General features: G+C 32.4%; 2 protein-coding genes and 1 pseudogene across 2 annotated transcripts; 2 read left to right on the top strand and 1 right to left on the bottom strand.

Moving 5' to 3' along the window:
- Positions 1 to 6,292: 6,292 nt before the first annotated feature.
- Positions 6,293 to 7,330, bottom strand: LOC123888965 (F-box protein PP2-B10-like). Its single transcript, XM_045938143.1, has 3 exons — positions 7,049 to 7,330; positions 6,822 to 6,940; positions 6,293 to 6,710 (listed from the first exon to the last, which is right to left on the bottom strand). The coding sequence occupies exons 1-3, from the start codon at positions 7,328 to 7,330 to the stop codon at positions 6,293 to 6,295; spliced, it is 819 nt and encodes a 272-aa protein (XP_045794099.1).
- A 4,558-nt stretch (positions 7,331 to 11,888) lies between these two features.
- Positions 11,889 to 20,106, top strand: LOC123888960 (probable serine/threonine-protein kinase PBL25). The gene is made up of 6 exons (XM_045938135.1): positions 11,889 to 12,041; positions 12,333 to 12,508; positions 12,603 to 12,792; positions 13,295 to 13,686; positions 13,962 to 14,586; positions 19,913 to 20,106. The coding sequence occupies exons 1-6, from the start codon at positions 11,948 to 11,950 to the stop codon at positions 20,104 to 20,106; spliced, it is 1,671 nt and encodes a 556-aa protein (XP_045794091.1). The 5' UTR covers positions 11,889 to 11,947.
- LOC123903195 lies at positions 16,640 to 18,655 on the top strand (annotated as a pseudogene).
- Positions 20,107 to 20,658: the final 552 nt, after the last annotated feature.

The raw sequence follows: 20,658 nt of genomic DNA, 5'->3' as shown, positions 1-20,658 counted from the left end.
AAAAATGTGGGTAACTGGTTTGGGTATGGGTACCTAGGTACCCATAGGGTATTGGGACGGAGGCAAAAAGTTGTTACCCACGCAGGTATGAGGATGGGTACGTGTATTTTTCAATCCGCGGGTATGGGGATTGGTACTATAGTACACTACCCATACCCTACTCATTGTCATGCCTAAATTAAGGGATCAAAAGTTCAGGTTTTTCAAAATAGGAGGATTAAAAGTACATTAATTTTATATTGATAATTAATAAGAAACCATAATTATGTCATGCGAGCTTAACTCAATTGGCAAAAATTTCAAATTTATATCATTTCAAATTTATTACTACCTTCATCCCTAATTATAAGACTCTGTTGAGAAAATTGCGGAGATTAAAAATGTGGGTTGTGACATTAAATTTGTTGACAATTAATATTATTTTTACAATTTTATCCTTCAAGAAAGAGAATGAGTTATTGCTTTTCTAAAGTATTTATTATAGATTGTAAAAAAAATATACACTTTAATTAGGAGTATGTCGGTAAAGAAATAATTAATGCCCTTGAAAATATGTAAGAGATCTTATAAAAAGGGACAAAGAAAAATGTAAAGAGGATCTTATAATTAGGGACAGAGGTAAATATTATTTTAATCGACATACATGGTCCGTCTAAAATAATTTTGTATTGATAATCAATAAGAAACCATAATTCTTTTATGGAAAAAGCGCTAACATGTTAGCATAACCCTTCTTTTATATCATACAAATAGTCTCAAAATAATCATACAAGAGGGGAGTGAGAGGTGGCAAATTGGTAGATTTTCATCTGATGTATGAGTAAAATTGTTATACGTGTATATCCTTTAAATCCATTTATTATCCTATTCAACCATTAATTTTATTCAATTCATACTACAAATTCAATTTCTTAACTTACTAGCTAGCTTTGATTCTTAATATAAGAGAAAAGTTTTTTTTTTTTGACAAAATATAAGAGAAAAATTTATTTTTTAGATATATTGAATAATTAATATATTTAGTTTTTTTTATATTATTAATATATCTAGTTTAATTTGTATTATAAATCAGATACAATAATTAATCAATATATTTAAGAAGTTAATTTTCTCTTATAGGAAATACCAGTGGAAGTATACTATCTATTAAGGTGTTGGTTGTAAAAACCGTCTATTCTTGAGTTGGATTGGGAAATTATGGTGGTGAGACATTCGTATCGCAAATTTAATTAGAGTGTTGGTGCATTAGCTAACTTTATATATTCTTTGAGTGGAATGTAAAATACTCCTTGAAATTGCAAATTTCATCAAATACTCCCTAAAATATGAAAATTAAAGAGTGAAAGACATAAATTAAGTAACCAAGCTAAATCCCTTCGTACTTCCTCTATTTTTTTTAATTTTTTCTCTTTTTTTTAAGATTCAAGATTAAAGAAGTTCTTTGATCAAAAAAAAAAAGATTAAAGAAGTTCTGAGTTCTGACAACATCGAAGAAGAATAACAAGAAAGGCTGGTGATTGTGATTGAACCGTGGGAGAAATAGAAGGGGCAAGAGTTTTTCGATAATGGCAATAAAAAAGTTCCTGTTTCTTTAAAGATTGCTATGGAGAAGGCAAAAAAAGTATAAGCATGATAAATAAATTGAAATTAGTTAAACAAATCAAGATTAATCTACGGGTGTGCCCAGTGAGCCACCGAATCTTCATATAGTCTCACTATAATTTTATTTATGAAAAAAAAAATTAATGACTTTGTTACTATTAAAATAATATTTGTTATTCATTTTTTAAATTAATAACTAAATTTAATAGACTAATTCTTAATTTTATAAGTAACTTTAGGATTCTTGTAAAAAAACTTTAGGGTTGATTTTTTTTCTTAAAAAGTAACTTTACTATAAAAAAAATGTGAACAAGAAACATCTTTTATATTATAAGCTTGTATACACTAGAACTTTGACCCATGCGGTGCATGGGTCTAATTAGGTGTAATATGTAGCGATAAAGAATAAAATACAAAAATTCTAAGAGCATTTTCAATAAGAGTAGTATAGGAAATTTCTTGGACTAATTATTCTATATTTGTTTTATGTGCTTATTTTATATTTTATATATTTTTTAAATAATTTTGGACCCCCATCGTTTTGTTTACTTATTAAAAAAAATTGCTGATAACTAAAGGTTAAAAAATTGATGATAATTAAAGGTTAAAAATTAAAAAATGATCAAGAACATAAACTTAAGTAGACATCCATAAATAAATAAAAATTGTGATTAATTTCGTCGTTCAAATTTATTGAAAACAGAGTTAACATATTAGGATTCCTAAATTCTTTCATAATTGAAGCACATGTTTTAGCGGTTGAAAGGTTTTATTGTAAGTAAGGGATGCAGGTTCGATGACAAATCTGTATTTTTTTAATATAAAGCTGCAATAAAAAGAAAGAGAAAATGAGAGGGGAAAAAATTAGGTTTAGGGTTAGCTTATGTTAGCAAGCTTATAATATAAGAGATTATCGATTTTTAATTGTTTAAATTGTGCAATGAAAATTGATGGTGCTTAATTGTCGTGTGAAATATTTCCTATGAAAGTTGATGGAGCTTAATACTTTGTGGACATAATTTAAATCACAATTGGTCTGCTAGTGCATATTGTATCAATTGATCATCGGTTAATATTAAATCTGCAATGTTAAAATCAAAATAATGAATGTGATTAGTGACATTACTATGGTTGTGTTTGGTTGTATTAAAAAAAATAAATTGATTTAGCAGAATTAAGTTTGATAATAACTTTCCAAATTACATGTGATAATAACTTTCCAAATCTCACATGATAATTATTTTCTAAATTTATGATCCGGTAGAAAAAAATCATTGATCAGGAAAGACATAAAAATATTTTGTGATGAATAATATAGTCAACAATAATTTTGATATGGTATACTTTTAAAATTGATGGGGCTTATCAATTATTGCACATAATGTTAATCACAATTGGTATACTTGGCATAGTGGTTGAAAATATTGCCTTGCACCAAAGGGTTGCGGGTTCAAATCCTAGTCAAGACAAAATTGTATTATTTTTTAATAAAAATTGCAAGATAAAATGGAGGGAAAACAGGAAAAACAAATTAGGGTTTAGAATTTACTTGTGTATACAAGCTTATAATATAAAAGATAAGCAAATTCTAAACCCTAATTTGTTTTTCTCATTTTCCCTCCATTTTATAATGCAATTTTTATTAAAAAATAATACAATTTTGTCTTGACTAGGATTCGAACCCGCAATCCTTCAATGCAAGGCAATATTTCTAACCACTATGACAAGTATACCAATTGTGATTAAAATTATGTGCAATAATTGATAAGCACCATCAATTTTAAAAGTATATCATATCAAAATTATTGTTGACTATATTATTCATCACGAAATATTTTTATGTCTTTCCTGATCAATGATTTTTTTTCTACTGGATCATAAATTTAGAGAATAATTATCATGTGAGATTTGGAAAGTTATTATCACGTGTGATTTGAAAAGTTATATATATATTCTCATACTATAACACCTTCAACAATATTTAAATCTATTAAAAAAAAAATCATCTTTCACATTTCAATGTCTCATGTAACCTTACTTATATCACTTTTTAAATTATTTATTATGCAGTTTATTAAATTGTAATTTTTTAAAATTGGAAAAAGAATTTTGTCAAAAAAGATTAATGGAAAAAGAATTGATATTTTTTATAAATACCCTTTATTTTTACGTTAATGTATCCAAACATAAATCAATTCTGTTTAACTCACTTTTAACCAAAATCAAATCTATCAAACTCAATTCTGCTAAATCAATTTTTTTGCAATACAACCAAACACAATCATAGTCATGTCACTAATCACATTCATTATTTTGATTTTAACATTGCAGATTTAATATTAACCGATGATCAATTGATACAATATGCACTAAGAGATATTGAGATGATGTTACGTAGTTGTGGGAAGAGTTTAAAAGATTATCCTCCAATGCCTAGAGCAGACACATCATTAGTTCCTGATATACAAAATAGTTTAATACACGACGAATTGAATTATAACAAACAATCATTAGCTGAGGAACATGTTAGATTGATGTCAACTATGACTTCAAAGCAACATAAAGTATATGACACAATCATGACAAGATTTAACGAAAACAAACATGGTGTGTTTTTTCTTTGTGGTTATGGCGGTACAAGGAAGACATTTATTTTGAGGGTCATGTCAGTCGCATTACGCTCAAAAGGTGAGATAGTTTTAACAGTTGCCTCAAGTGGGATCGCTACATTGCTTATACCTGGCGGTAGAACAACACATTCAAGATTTTGTATTCCTCTAAATGTTGACGAGTTTTCAACATGTATCATAGTTCCTAAAAGCCCTTTGGCGCTATTAATACAAAAAGCAAACCTCATTATATGGGATGAAACACCAATGATGCACAAACACTGTTTCGAAGCTGTTGATCGAACTTTAAAAGATATTCTCAAGTCTGTTGATAAAAAACAATAAACACATTCCCTTCGGTTGAAAAGTTGTTTTTGGCAGAGATTTTAGACAAATTCTACCAGTAATACCCAAAGGTACAAGGCCAGAAGTTGTTCATGCTACTATTAATTCTTCGGTTCTTAAAATTTTTTTGTGAAGTTTTAACATTAAGTAAAAACAAGAGGCTTCTCGGTGGTATTTCGAGTGCAGACGTTGAACAAAGAAAATTGTTTTATGAATGGGTTTTGGGTGTTGGCGATGGGGAAATTGGAGATGAAAACGACGATGATTTAGAACTTGACATTCCATCAAATTTATTGATTCCAAATTCAGGTGATCCTCTTGCTTCTATCGTTGAAAGCACATATCCCAAATTTTTACAAAACATGAACGATATAACGTATTTCCAAAATAGAGCTATACTAGCTCCTAAAAATTCAATAGTCGACACAATAAATGATTATATGTTGGATTTAATTTCTGGTGAAGAAAAAACATACTTGAGTTATGATACTACACTCACACAAAATGTAGACGGTCAAACAGTGGATGATGTTCATACTCCCGATTTTTTTAACACGATTTCTACGTCGGGACTTTTAAATCACAAGTTGAGACTTAAAGTTGGAGTTCCAGTTATGTTATTAAGGAATTTGAATTAAAAATTAGGATTATGCAATGGAACAATATTTATTATTACGAGATTGGGAAAACGTGCTCTTGAAGGAAAATTTATTTCAAGAAGTAATATTGGTAATCAGGTTTTCATACCTAGATTTTCTCTGACACCATCTGACGTGATAATTCCTTTTAAATTTCAACGGAGACAATTTCCTATAATGATTTCTTTTGCGATGACTATTAATAAGAGTCAGAGGCAATCTTTAAAGCATGTTGGGATATATCTTTCATCGCCAGTGTTTTCACATGGTCAGTTGTATGTTGCAATTTCAAGAGTTACTTCTAGAAAATGATTAAAAATATTGATCATCGATGACGACGGTGAAGATACGACTAAGACTTCGAATGTGGTCTATAAGGAAGTCTTTCGTAATATAACATAATTTTCTTTGTATGAATATTTATCCAAAATTATTATTGAACTATCGTTTAATGTCACTCAACTTTTTTCATATACCTTACATTATTGGAATTATCATATATTATTTAATCATTATATATCTTACAGCTAATTAGACTCGTGCACCGCACGGGTCGATGTTCTAGTTGTATTTAAATGTAGTCGTAAGATCATTTCTAAACATAATTTTTTTTAATAAACTGTCAAATATCCCTCTAAAATTTCAAAAAGTCAATCAAATTGCCCCCTGGTGTGGACTCTGACTGGTAGTGTCAGAGGGCAATTTGATTGACATTTTAAAATTTCAGGGGGGGTATTTGCCTATTTCCAAATTTCGTGGGGTATTTGACGAATTTTAAAATTTTATGGGGGTATTTGACAATTTACTATAATTTTTTTACATTTAACTCAAACTCTTGAAATCAACAACATTATTGTATTATTATGATAAAATTGTGATTAACATTCGAAAATAATATTCCAATAATATGAAAATAAATAATAAATAGAAGTATATACATAATAGTAATTAAGAATCTTGATTTTAAATGGATTATTAATAATTTTGCTACAAGAAATTTAAGAAATATAATATTCAAATGACCTATAGGGCATCATTTTCTTAGTTCGCATCGAACATTCAAAATTTTAGGGACAACCCAACTCAATCATTCACTCACTAATTCTTAGGTCTTATTTCTATTCCTTCAAGAATGAAAGCACCATTCACACGACCACCCCTTATTTCAAGAACATTCATTTGAATGACTTCATCTTTTAAGCCTGAATTGAAGAACTCTCCCATCTCGATCTCCAAAAATCCATCACTTCTCAATTTTGGACGTTGTAGTCCTTGGAACGAGTCATTTGGTTCAATACCATCATAGCTTGCTTTTAACCAAACAAATTTTGTACATTTTTTATTTCCTAGTATACCCACGGTTAACTCGACAGGAAAACCGTCAAAATGAAAAGCATTTCTCATCTTGAACACAAGAAAAGCGGCATATTGACTGTTTGCGGACAAAACACGTGTATTAATTGTACCGTGAATTTCAAACCACCACATACAACGAAGCCTAGCAACTTCTTGAAATCTGGTCAAAAGAAACATTAATATTTTATTGGTATTATAAAACGACATATAATCTGATTTTTCTTTATGCGACAATAAATTATTAGTAAAGTAAATTTAAGTAAAAGCTGACCTTGATTTTGGTACAATTATCCAATCACATTGGTCAGGAGTGTCACCCCAAGCAATGGAGAGATCTCTGGCACTAAGCATGTATACCTTTTTACCACTAGGTTTCTCTAATTGAAAGCTCTGAATTTTAGTGTGCAACCATTTAATTAGTTGAAACAATATTGAAGATTTAAATTTAACATTATAATAACCTAATAATGTAAGAATAATTTTAATTTGATATGATACCTTTTTACCACTGTCAATTATTATAGGATGATCAGAGAGAGTGAGATATAGAGACTTCTTAGAGAGAGAGGTGTCAAATGCAAATTGACAATCAGAAATTATTGAGACCAAATCAGATGGGAGAAATTTATTCCAAACAATGTCTGATTCAGAGGCCGAGCAGAAGTCCTTAGAAATAAGGGAGAGCCTACACGAATCAATTGGAGTTGTATGTGACAATATGTTGGCAATACAATCCTTCGACAAAACCTCTATCATGCTTTTCTCTTCTTTTGTATTCATTTTTATTTCCATCATCATTAATAGATAGATAGAGTATGCAAAATGAAATACATTAAGCTAACATTTGAAAATAAATTTTTGTTTGATGAGTTATTTCTTGTTCCCCTCTTAAATAGAACAAGAGAGGTCTTTTAAAAAGAACTTTATCATTTAGTCAAAAAAAAAAACTTTATCATAAAAAAAATACTATTATTTTTATTTTACTCACTTGAAGAATACTACTATTAAATAGTAGTATTATATTGTGCAAGTATATATAGTAAAAATGCTATAAAAAAATAAGTACTTTCTCCGTTATATATTATAAGCAAGAGTTATCTTTTAGATTCATTGAATAATTAATGTATTTGATCTATAATATATACTAGATACGTTAATTATTCAATGAATCTAAAAAATAACTTTAATTTAACGAAGAAAGTATATATGATTGTCTGAATTTATTTAGCTCTTTAATGTTAAAATTATAAAATAAATACATTAAATATTATAATAATATTTAGTCGATAAAAATATTATAATAATATTTGTTCATATCATACTATTAAATATTATATTGAGTTATTTCTTTTTTATTATAAAATATATTATATTATATTAAATGTTATGAAGATATGTGTTATATATATATATATATATATATATATATAGTGACATTAATCAACATAGAAAATAAATTTATTATATATTAATGCAATTTTTTGTAAATTAAAAATCGAGTATCCTATACGCGTAACTGTAGAGACTAATCTTTCGAGTCGTGTCGGACCCGAATAGGTGACAAACTCTTATTAAGGCTCCGTTTGACCCATCTTTTTTTAGAGCTTATGCAAATAGCTTATGCAATTTTTATATATTATTATAAGTTTTTCAAGATAATTTATGATAAAATAGCTTATAAAAATACAATTTTCACTAGTGTGAACTTATAAAATAACATAAAATCTAATTTATATTGCATAAGCTGTTTGCATAAGCTCTAAAAAAGCTGGGCCAAATGAGCCCTAAAAGTGTTAAAATTGTTGCATGCCCAAGTCAGAGACGGAACTCAGGACCTTGGTTAAACTAGAAGAAACCTTGCGTCAGCTCATCTAAATGTCGTTGGGTTGAGGATTTGAATTTTGTTTCTATAGGATATAAACTCAAATTCCTACGGCCGGTAATACATGAAATTCTTGTAGTGGTTCGGTATGATTTAACTAGCGAATCTTATAAAAAAATAAATTCTGAAAAAATACAGTTTGCAACTTAAATAGCGAGCATGATATTTTGAAAATATCGTAGGGTGCACGCGTGAAAAGATATGAGGTGCACCAAAAGAAATTCCCTTCAAATGATCCAAACAAAACTTTGAAATTTATTAAACCTTCATAAAATTTTGGGAATTTCTTTTGGTGCTACCCGTATATCTCGCGCACCCTGCTCATTTTCATTTTTACTCTTCCGCTACTTAACTAGCGGACGTTATATATAAAAATGAGAAATTTGAGAGAAAACATTGTCCGCTACTTAAGTAGCGAACTCAGTTCACTACTTAACTACATGATAGCCCCTATACAAGAAATTTTCAAGTGCTACTTAAGTAGAAAATTGAGTTTGCTACTTAACTAGCTGAAACCTCATATACATGAAATTTTACGATTTTATATTTGTTGGCGTTGTATGATTGGCCTCATTTTGCTAAAACATGTAATCTATCTTGATGTGGAACGACATGCTTCCACCATCCAGTATAAGCAAGATGTTGGGTACAATGCTTCAACATTGGATACCACATCCAGTGGGCCGGGCCTGTGTGAGTTGTGATCTCGCGCCTTTTTCTAAATATGGAATCCACGCTAATTCTTCGAATGCGCCAAGTAACGCCGTCACGCATGATTCAGAAGGCATTCGTGACCTAGTTTTGTTTGCTAATCAGATCATCCAAATAAGGAAACAAAACATTTAATTAAGAATATTCCTTGAAGGAACCTTTGATCCTGCTAAGTTTTCGAAGCCCAATTCAAGACCTAGCCCATGCTAGCGCAGGCTATTTAAAGATGCTGACACCATTGCTCAAGGCACTGAAACCAGATCTGAGTCTTACAAAGCGTGAGTTTAGGTTTTAGTATTGTGTCAATTGTGTTCTGAGTCTTGTGTTGATTTACATACTAGACTAGGAACTGTGTGTCTTTGTGTTGTAATATCTCTGAAGCTTCTAAGCAAGGACATAGTGTGTGTATACCATTCCAAAGCTTTTAAGTACGGAAGTGGTGTGTGTTTTATGAAGTGTGTCTTCACCTGTTGAATCTAGAAGTGTACGATCACAGTGGCTGTGGTCAAGAGGAGGTGAGCGAAGGTTCTCATACCTAGGTGTGTCTTAGGTAGAATATAACACGGGTGGTGATTAGGTGAGAAGTCTTAAACGGGTTGTTTATTGAGGGCTTCAAACTAATACTATCATAGTGGATTCACTCCTGGATTGGTATCCCCCAGAGTAGGCTTATGCTGAACTGGGTTAACAAATAACTGTGTTGTTTTATTTCTCAGTTTATTAAGTTCATTGTTCATTTCGTAAGCGCTGTTGGATGTTGAATCATTGATTCACACTTTGAAAGTGTATTACAGTGGTGAAGCGTTGAGTTCAACATCATAACATGAGTGTGCCAGAATTTCAATATTGTTCTCTACTTAAGTAGCTAACACCCATATACATCGATTTTTCAGGATTTTACACTCTACATCAACGCATTTAACGGTGTTAGAAAATTGGTGCCAACAAACGAACCATATTGAGAAACATTTGACAGAGAGACAAAAACTAATTAGAGATATTGAAAGAGTTGAGGACCTGTATGAGAGCGAGTTATAGAAACATGAACTAATTTAATGGTTTACTTATACCAAAATTTCAATACAACGATGAATTTTGTAAAAAAATTATTCGTTAAAGTGTTATTGAGCCGTGTAACATTACTCAAATGTTACACCGGTGTAATTTGAGTAATATTACACCGCTCAATAACGCTTTAAAGAATACAAATTTTAAAAAATTTGGATCAAAAGTTATATCATATCGACCATTTAGGTTAAATTTTACAAAAATTTGTATTCGTTGAAACGTTATTGAGCGGAAAAACATTCCTTAAAAAATTATTCTTCCCATATCGATTGTCATGTAATATGTATTAATTAATGCAGTTCTTAACCACGAGAACACTTCACACATTTGATGTATTAATGCAACGTAGAATATATATATAGAGTTTAATTGTTGTGTATCGTTGGTGTAAAGATTCTTTACACATACATCCAATGATGCGTTGCCACATCATTTAATGAATGTGACACATCATATATTTTTAAATAACATACATGATGTGTCAGTATATTATTGGATGCATGTGTAAAATAACTTTACACAGACGATGTATATACATTAAATTCATATATATACACACACTATTATATAAATAAAAATATATATAAGAAAAATGAAGAGAAAAAAAATCGGGGCAGGCCATGGCCCTCCCCGGCCTATGAGAGGCGGCTCGGCCCCTATTGTTACACATATGTTAGTTTAGATTGAAAATAAGCAATCATCATATTGTTGTGGCAATGAGTTAATTCTCAACATTGCTTGGGAAATTGGAGGTTAAATATGAGAGGATCCATAAATCTAATGCGGTTTTGAGTAAAAGTGTGGTGTGAAATTCACTTGTATGGTTGCTCTCAATATAATATGGATGATCTTCAGGCTACCCCCTAGTGACCCAATAGTGGTATCAGAGCCGATGGTTTGATGGAGAGTTTGCTCGGCTCCTTGTATTGAAAGTCTTCCTGACAAAGGTGGTCAGACAGCGTGTCTCATCAAGTGCAACAGAGCAGCAACAGCGGTGCAAGTGTAAGATGAGTTAAGTCCTACATTTCTTCAAAAAGTAGAGAGGTTGAGCACTTTATATAAGTGAAATGACTTATAAACCTAATGTCTTAAAGTTTTGGATAAAATGTGATATTTAACTCACTTGTATAATTGTACCGAGTCCAATATAAATGATCATCTGACTGCCTCCTCGTGACCTAATATATACACTAATGTAAAAGAAAATAAAAAATGATACAAGTATGAAAGGAAAAAAACAATTAACCAACCAAGTAAGCAAATTAAAGGAAAGGAAATGGCTGGATGCAATCTATAAATGGCCTTGTAAGTAAAAAAACTACACATATAATACCTAATTTAATCCCAAAATTATTGGTTATCCATCTGATAATTAAGTCCACTCATATATCCTCCTTTTCTCTCGGAGACAAACAATACCATTTTTCCATTGTCATCAACCATGGCTAATCCTTCAATAACCTGTTTTCATATTTCCCTGTTAATCTCTTTGCCACTCCTGCTGCCTCTGCTCCCCTCCTCTGGAGGGTCCTTCATTTAATTAATGCAAATAATTTGAGGGACCCTTCGTCCCTTTGTGACCTTAATCTTTGTCACATTGTTTTATTGTTGGTGACAATAACAACATTAATTGTTCAGAAAATTTAATCTTTTGTTGGAGAAATTGTATAAATTATAAGCCTTTTGTTGGAGAAATTGTTTTTTTATTTTTCTAACATATTGTGGATTTGGAAAGCATGAACTGCTTTCCGTGTTGTGGCCCTCAAAAAAATAAGAAGAGTGACAGCATGAAAGAAAATGATTCTCCCACACAACAGGAGGCCACTTCTGGTAATTAATTAATTAATTATGTGGCTCGTTATATATATGCATGCATGGTTTTAAATTGCGGTTCTGGTCATGTCACAATATTTGATAATGTAGAGAATTATGGTTAAATACAATTTACGTGACCATGCATCATGTTGCGGTCATATAGACATAAAAAACTTTGATGTTGTAGTCTAGATTGCGTTTGCAGAATTTTATTTAAGATATTTCCTATATGCAACGGTTTTTATTTTTATTTTTATTATGGGATGGTTTTTTACTATTGTTGTGATTTTGTTGACATGCGTGCAGATATGAAGAAACAAAGGGGGGATGAGCAAATCCAAGGAGACCCAAATAACATTAATGCGCATAATTACACTTTTCGTGAGCTTGCAACAGCAACGAAGAATTTTCGACAGGAATGTCTCCTTGGTGAAGGAGGATTTGGAAGAGTTTACAAAGGGGTTATTCCTGCAACTGGACAGGTTATAAAGCTTTCATTGATTTATCTTTATTCTTATTCTTGTTTGTTTATGTTATGTTTTTGATTCATTTTGTTTTGTTTCAAATCATTATCAGGTTGTGGCCGTGAAGCAACTCGACAGACATGCGATGGAAAACAGCAAGGATTTTCTATCTGAAATTTCTCTGCTGAGTCTTGCTCACCATGAGAATCTTGTCAATCTCATTGGTTATTGTGCTGATGGCGATCAACGTCTTTTGGTTTATGAATACTTTCCTGCCACTAATCTTGAAGAACGTCTGCTTGGTAATCTTCGATCAATTTTTAAGTCTAATTTGATTATTTTAACATATATGTATGTATATTAATATTGCATAAAAGATCATCTTCATGGTAACAAATGCTTTCGAGGCAAGTGGTTATCGCGCTTTATCTATGGTGAAATCAGATATACCGACTAAAACTTGTTCGTCCTATTTTAGAACCTACTAGCCTGCAAGAGGCTCCGCTTGGTGGGGGTATGAAAAGGGCGGGTGACATGGTTCTAAATTGTGGTTGCAAACTGCAGTCGCGCTTACATGGTTGTAAATGTGGCCATAATTTCAGTTGTGATGCTGTTAAGAAGACCTTTACAACCATTATATTGCAACAGCAATTGCCGTTGGAGACTACAATTAATTAGGACTACTTGTGGCTTTACAACCATTAATCTTTTCCTTGTCATATCTTAGTTTTGATAAGAACGTGTCCTTTTTTTCTATTTCAATATGAAATTATTCATATAGCCCTTGTGTGTTTAATGTGGCAGAGAATAAAAAGAATGAACCACCATTAAATTGGTATGAAAGAATGAAAGTAGCAGCAGGTGCATCGAAAGGAATAGAATACTTGCATGACAGCGCCAAGCCCTCAATTATATACCGTGACTTGAAAGCAGCTAACATCTTATTGGATGGTGATCTTAATGTAAAACTATATGATTTCGGAATGGCAAAACTTTGTAGTGGAGACAAGATGAACCATGCACCTCCACGAGTTATGGGTACATATGGTTATTGTGCTCCTGAATATACAACAACCGGTCAATTCTCCTTGAAATCAGACGTATACAGTTTCGGAGTTGTCATGCTTGAACTTATCACTGGTCGACGTGCCATTGACACCACAAGATCTAACGAAGAGCAAAATCTAGTTTCATGGGTAAAATTTACCAATCTAATTGATAATAGATATTGTGTTTTATGCTTAACCGAATTATATTATTTCTTTTTGGACTAACTTGAATCGAATAAGACTGATAACTTTAAGCAATCAAACGATAGTTAGTTGCTTGGGCAACAAGTCAGTATGCATCTGCCTTGTTTAAAGATCAATTAAGTATCTAAGTCGTTGTCAAATTTTTCGTCAAAATATCATTTCTGAGCTATGTTGATGTAATGTGACTCGGTATTATTTTTTGTTCTGTGATTTTGCAGGCACAACCCTTATTCAGGGACCCGAAAAAATATCCAGAAATGGCAGATCCACTTCTGAATAAACATTTTCCAGAAAAGGATCTCAACCAGGCTGTTGCAATAGTAGCAATGTGCTTACAAGAGGAACCAGAAGCTCGTCCTTGGATCAGTGACGTTGTAACCGCTCTGAGTTTTCTTTCGACAGTTCCAGCAGAACCTATTCCACCACCCTTGCGCCCCACTGCTACCTCTGTCTCTAAGCATAGTGTTGCTACTGAAAGCGAATACGATAGTGAGACTGGAAGTGAATCAGAAGGAGAAAGTTCAGATGATGCAGCAAGTTCCAAAAACAACGAAAATAATATCTCAAGCCAATCTCAAAAAAAGGTGTCTTCGAAGAAATCAAGCCGAAAAAGCAGCTCGAGATCAAGGAGTAAAACAAGCAGTAAAGATTCAGCAGATGAAAGTGCTTCTTCAAGTGGAAAAAGCAGTAAAAAATGGCAAAGCTTTGTTGGTAATATAAGCCAAAAGACTAACAAATCGATAAAATCTTCTATCAAAGAATTAAGTCAGAAGAGCAGTAAAAAATCTTCAAGCAAAGAAAAAGGCCAGAAAAGCAGTAGGAAATCTTCCAAAAGAGGTTTAAGTGCAAAATCTTCGGGAGATGAAAGCATGCTTTCTTCTCAAAGATCAAGCCAATATACAACAAGCAGCGGTATGTCTGATCGTAGCAGCAGCAGAGGAAGTGGAAGCGTTTGCTCGGACATTAACGGTAGCAGAAGGATAGAAGAAAACAGTGAATAAGATCGGAGACGAGGGAAGTGTGAAGTGGTTGCTACTTGTAATGTTGAAGAATAGGCATGCACATACTTTGACATGGTGCTTTATATTTTCGGCACTGTATCATACAGCAGAAGCTTTACAATTTAACCATATGCAGAATGTCCTACAGAAAATTTTAAATCTATTGTTTTGTTTTGTAGGATTCATATGTATGATTAATTTATCAACCTTTGGTTCAAGGGCTAGAGTGAAAAAACTGTGAGTTTTCGTAGGGCAAATGTTGTTGTTATTGGAAGAATGGTCCCTCTTGTTTTGCATTGCTGGTCATGTTAACCAGTACTCTAATGTATGCTACATGTTTTAATAAATACATATTAATTTTGTAAACTAACTAACATTTTTCTTGTATATTACTATATGACAAATCTAATGTTATTATTAATGTTCCACACATACACACAAAAATGACATCAATCAATGTTATTAATATTATACATATGCAAGTGGCAATTGATGCTTCTAAACAAATCAGATTTTGAAAGAATTGTTAAACACATTGATTTAAACTATTTGTCCAATTAACCCACTTGGGGTTGGTCGAGTGGTGTTGGCTTGGGCCCTTGGAGTATGCTCCTCTCAAGGTCTCAGGTTCGATTCCCACTGGTGCCAATTTCGGTGGGCTAAGTCCATACAGAGCAAAAAAAAAACTCTGGCTTTAAATGGGGCCCCCGCAAGTGGGCGGTGGGATTGGTCCCCTTGGATTAGTCGGTCCTAAGGCCGGATACCAAGTTTTCAAAAAAAAAAAACTATTTGTCCAATTCTATCTTGTAGGACCCCTTTGCATCAAGGCTATCCTAAGTCCTAACAACATGACTCTCTGTCTCTCTCTGGCTAAAACTTGTTTTTTCCTCATTCAATTTCTATGTAACATAAGTACTGGTTAAATTATAAACAACATAATTTTCTGCTCCAAGAAAATACTAGTATTTAATACTATATAGGTATTCAACAAAAGAAATAATACCATAGAGTAGTTTTTTTTATTTTCTGACAGAAAAATAATACCATAGTTAATTCTAATTTCTCAGCATAGTGCATTTTCTGATACACCAGAATGGTGCAGGAGGTAATACTAGTTGTTGTTGATGAATGTAAAGAAATCAGCAGCGATTATGCAATCGAATGGACAATACAAAATGTTACCAAGCCTGATGATTTCTTAATTCCAAGGCCAAATTTATACCAAAGGCTTGAATCTCTACCATGTTGTATTCTTGCTTGTAGGTTTTCACTTTTCATCATTCCATAACATAAGTATTAGTTTTCAGATCCTTATTTTAGCTTTTAATTGACCGTGTGATGTTCATTTCTAACGCGGTGACATAAGATGCAGCAGCTATGCTTAGCTTACAATCTCATGCAGGTAGATTTCACACTTAATATTTTTCCAAGTTTTAATGTATTAATATATCTCTTTTAAAAGTGGATCCACACTTATTTGTTTGGAGTTGAATTTAGGCCTCTACATACGTTGGTCCGACCTTGGACCTGGCTTAACGTTAGGTTCTAAATTCTACTCACCTTTCTATATTCATTGAATAATAATGGATCTAGTCACTATTATGGACCAGATACATAATTTCTTCAATAAATCTTAAAAGGTGAACTACCTATTATAAAAAGTACTAGAGGGAGTAATTTTTTACTTTTTGTCTTGTCATCCTATGTGCATTACAAAGTGAAAGTTATTGTTGATGCAGAAGTGGGTTCAATAGCCACAAAAGCCAAAGAAATTAAAGCCACATGGGTGATACTTGATAGGTACTATTATATTTTAACCTATTATAGCATCATGGCTATAATTTGAATAACAATGTGCAAACACTTAACTTTATAAATTTTTCTAAAAAGCAGATTCCAAAAGAAGGAAGCTGGTCAGTGCATAAAACAGCTTAACAGCAATGTTGTACTCATAGATCATGAAATTCCTAGAATCATTAAAGCAGTAACATCAATGACATTGGAAAACTTCAGTAAGAGTCACAGTCAGAACCAAATCAAAACAACAGAAAAAGCAATTCTTTATATCTTAGATGAAAATTTTTCAACATGTCCAAGCACTTCTGATATCAGAAGTTCCACTTTTCGAACTTACTCTTTCTCATTGCCTGCAACAGACAAACAATATCATTTTAAAACCAACGATTGCACTATCAATAATTCTCATGATTTTCTTTATCTAGACTCTGAGTATTTCGATGAGGATTCGAAGATCTCTGGCAGCGATATTGATGAGTTGAATCACAAATCAATCATTAAACTTCAAGGTATGTTTTCATTCACGCATGTTTTCATTCATAAGCCTCCCCATTTCGATTAATTTATTTTTGAGCTTATGTAAATAAATAAGCTTTGATTTATTATTCATAAACTTGTGAAGATTTCTTGGCAAAAACTTATAAATTAATAAAAGCTTATTTATTATTATTATTTTGAACAATCAAGTTGATTTGATAATAAAATAAAAAAGATTTATTATACAATATCTGAAATAGGGTTAAAGGCTCGTTTTCTTGTTCCTCACTATTTGAAATATATTTATTCAAAACCCTTACAAAAAAAAAAATATAACTTTGAACAAAAGAACACACAAAATTGGTAGGGTGGACCAGGATTTGATCCCCGCAACTGCGATCGGAGGAGGTTAGAACCACTTGATGTCAGAACTTACCCGAGCTAGATTAAACTGGTGGTGAAAAAAAAAAAAATAACACACAAAACAAAATAAAGATCTAATCTTTTTTATACTGTACTTGGTTTTATTCTGAATTGGAGTTATTAGTTAAACTGAATCATTGTCTCAATGAAGATGGAGATCCCCCGAAACAGCGATGATTCAGAAGGAGCCTGCCTGCCTGCCAGCTGAACATCAAATCACATCTCCGCCCGAGAGGACCGGTAAACTTGATTTTGACGACCTCTTTCATTTTTCTGGTGTGTGCAAGAGTTGGAGTGTTTCTCATAAAATTTACTGGAGAAATTTACTCGCATCCCAAGCACCGTTACTTATCAAAGGTTTTATTATACTAAGAAAGCATATTCCTTTGGAAGCTTACCCGACCACAAAGTTTATTGGTGGAAGATGATGGATGGGAAGTACTACTTTGAGTTTCAATATTGTACGTCTTCTAGCGGATATTTTATCATGTTGGAGATGCAGAACAATAATTCAATTGTGCTAATCATCCATTTACAAGAATAACCAAGGTAATCAATACCTCAACCTTTGAAGTTAGTAAAGGTTTGCCATGCCTTATTGGCTTTTGGCAAATGCTCCAAGGAATTTGTCTTGGTGGTTTTAACTGGTTGTCCTAGACTTTTGCATGTCTATCAATCTCGAAATTGTGGTTGGGTTACTTATCCGACAGTGGAGGAAAATGTAGGGGTGGTTCTTGACTTTGTTGTTTTGCATAATATAATATATGTTGTCACCGACAAGGCCAACATAGGGGTACTCAGCTTGAATTCTGCATATATTAAATTTCTAAAATTGAAGAGTACTCCCAATGTAACAACAAAGCCGGGCCTCCTCCCATGGATTACGTTGGTTAATTGTGATGAGCAACTTTTAGTGGTTGATTTTAATTACAAAAAAATAAGGAATATATACAAGATAGACTTCTCAGCAATGAGTTATGTCAACCTGAAAACTTTGGGAGATGCTGCGTTATTTTATACTCGCGAAAAGAGCTGTTATGCACTAAGCAACCCAAACAGATGGGGATATGAGAGCAACTCTGTTTATGTCAGTACTGTTTACTCCGTAGACGTTAGTGTGTGTTCAGGGGATGATAAATAATGCACTAGGCTTCTAACTCGTCCTGAAGAAAGTTCCTTCGTGTTCGATTGGTTTTTTTTTTTTTTTTTTGATAATTGTTCGATTGGTGTTTTAGACATCTACAATATGAGGTAGATTATTCGCTCGTTGAGTAACTTGCATATTGTACACAATGTTAATTGTGGTCTTTATTATGTTTTCAGTTATTTCCTTTTTGTTTGTCAATGATTTCAAAACTTGCAATGGTTTGCAGTTAATTCGGATGTGGGCATTAATTGTTTGTTTACTATTGGTTTATGTTTACATTTTCACTTATCTACTTCTAATATATTAAAATCGATTACCACCAAATTTACTTTAGTAAGAGTCAGAACCAAATCAAACCAATGGAAAAAGCTGTACATTATATCTTGGATGGAAATTTTGCAACATCTCCAAGCACTTCTGATATCAGAAGTTCCACTTTTGGAACTTACTCTTTCTCAATGCCTGCAAAAGACAAACAATATAATTGTAAAACCAACCATTGCACTATCAATAATTCTAATGATTTTCTTTATCTAAACTCCGAGTGTTTCAATGAGGATTCGATCATTATCCACCATCAGGGAGAAGTTTAAATCTTTCAATGGATCATATGAAATTTAGTTAACATAGTCATAATATGAATAATGTTTTAAGTAGAAAGCTACTTGTAAAGGAAAAGAGAAAATATGATACAATTGTTTGCAATATACACAAGAAATTCATTTACAAAGAGGCGAGTACAATTGTATGCAATGCACCCTTAATATTTAAATTTGACACCAAAGAGACCCTCAAGTGTTGAGGATTGAGCTATCTTGAGCCTATCGAGAATACCGCAAGCTTTCCACTTAGTTCTTGAAGTTCCACATTGTGCAAGCTTAGACAATGTACCATTGGCTATTTCATCGTCTCTAATTTCCTTCCTCTTTGTTTTATCGTTGAAAAATATTATGTACAAGATTGCAACACAGCTCCTTGCTCCGATCCGAAACACTGTCATCCCTTAAAATAACCATTAATTAAGAAAGGCACAGCGCCGTGACTTCCCAATGCCATTACTCAAAAAACAACGAAAATGATATCTCAAGCCAATCTCAAAAAAATGTGTCTTCGAAGAAATCAAGCCCAAAAAGCAGCTCAAGATCAAGGAGTAAAACAAGCACTAAAGATTCAGCAGATGAAAGTGCTTCTTCAAGTGGCAAAAGCAGTAAAATATGGCAAAGCTTTGTTGGTAATATAAGCCAAAAGACTAACAAATCGATAAAATCTTCTATCAAAGAATTAAGCCAGAAGAGCAGTAAAAAATCTTCAAGCAAAGAAAAAGGCCAGAAAAGCAGTAGGAAATCTTCCAAAAGAGGTTTAAGTGCAAAATCTTCGGCAGATGAAAGCATGCTTTCATATCAAAGAACTGCCTCATCAAGCCAATATACAAGCAGCCGTATGTCTGATCGTAGCAGCAGAAGAGGAAGTGGAAGTGTTTGCTCGGACATTAACGGTAGCAGAAGGATAGAAGAATGAATAGGCATGCACATACTTTGACATGGTGCTTTATATTTTCGGCACTGTATCATGCAGCAGAAGCTTTACAATTTAACCATATGCAGAATGTCGTACAGAAAATTTTAAATCTATTGTTTTGTTTTGTAGGATTCATATGTATGATTAATATATCATCCTTTGGTCCAAGGACTAGAGTGATAAAACTGTGAGTTTTCGTAGGGCAAATCTAATGTTATTAATGTTCCACACATACACACAAAAATGATATCAATCAATGTTACAACCTCCGTCTCAATATATAAGACCTTTTTGTAAGATTTTGGTGGGACCTGGATTCTGTGCAGTCGAAAATCGGTGCAGTCACGCGGTCAGTAACTTTTAGGCCGAACGATCGGAAGGTCCAAATGTCATCTGAAAATTTTATATTAAACAAAAATAAAAAATGTCTTAAAATTTAAACCGTCTGATCTTAATCAGATGACTCAGAACCACTGACTTCATGCAGACTGACCGCATGTAATCCAATTCCATTTTGTTGACCCATTTTATAAGAACATTTTCAAAGTTTAA

The sequence above is a fragment of the Trifolium pratense genome, linkage group LG1 (genome assembly GCF_020283565.1).
Source record: "Trifolium pratense cultivar HEN17-A07 linkage group LG1, ARS_RC_1.1, whole genome shotgun sequence".
Taxonomy (NCBI): domain Eukaryota; kingdom Viridiplantae; phylum Streptophyta; class Magnoliopsida; order Fabales; family Fabaceae; genus Trifolium; species Trifolium pratense.
This window is presented reverse-complemented; position numbering and strand designations above follow the sequence as displayed.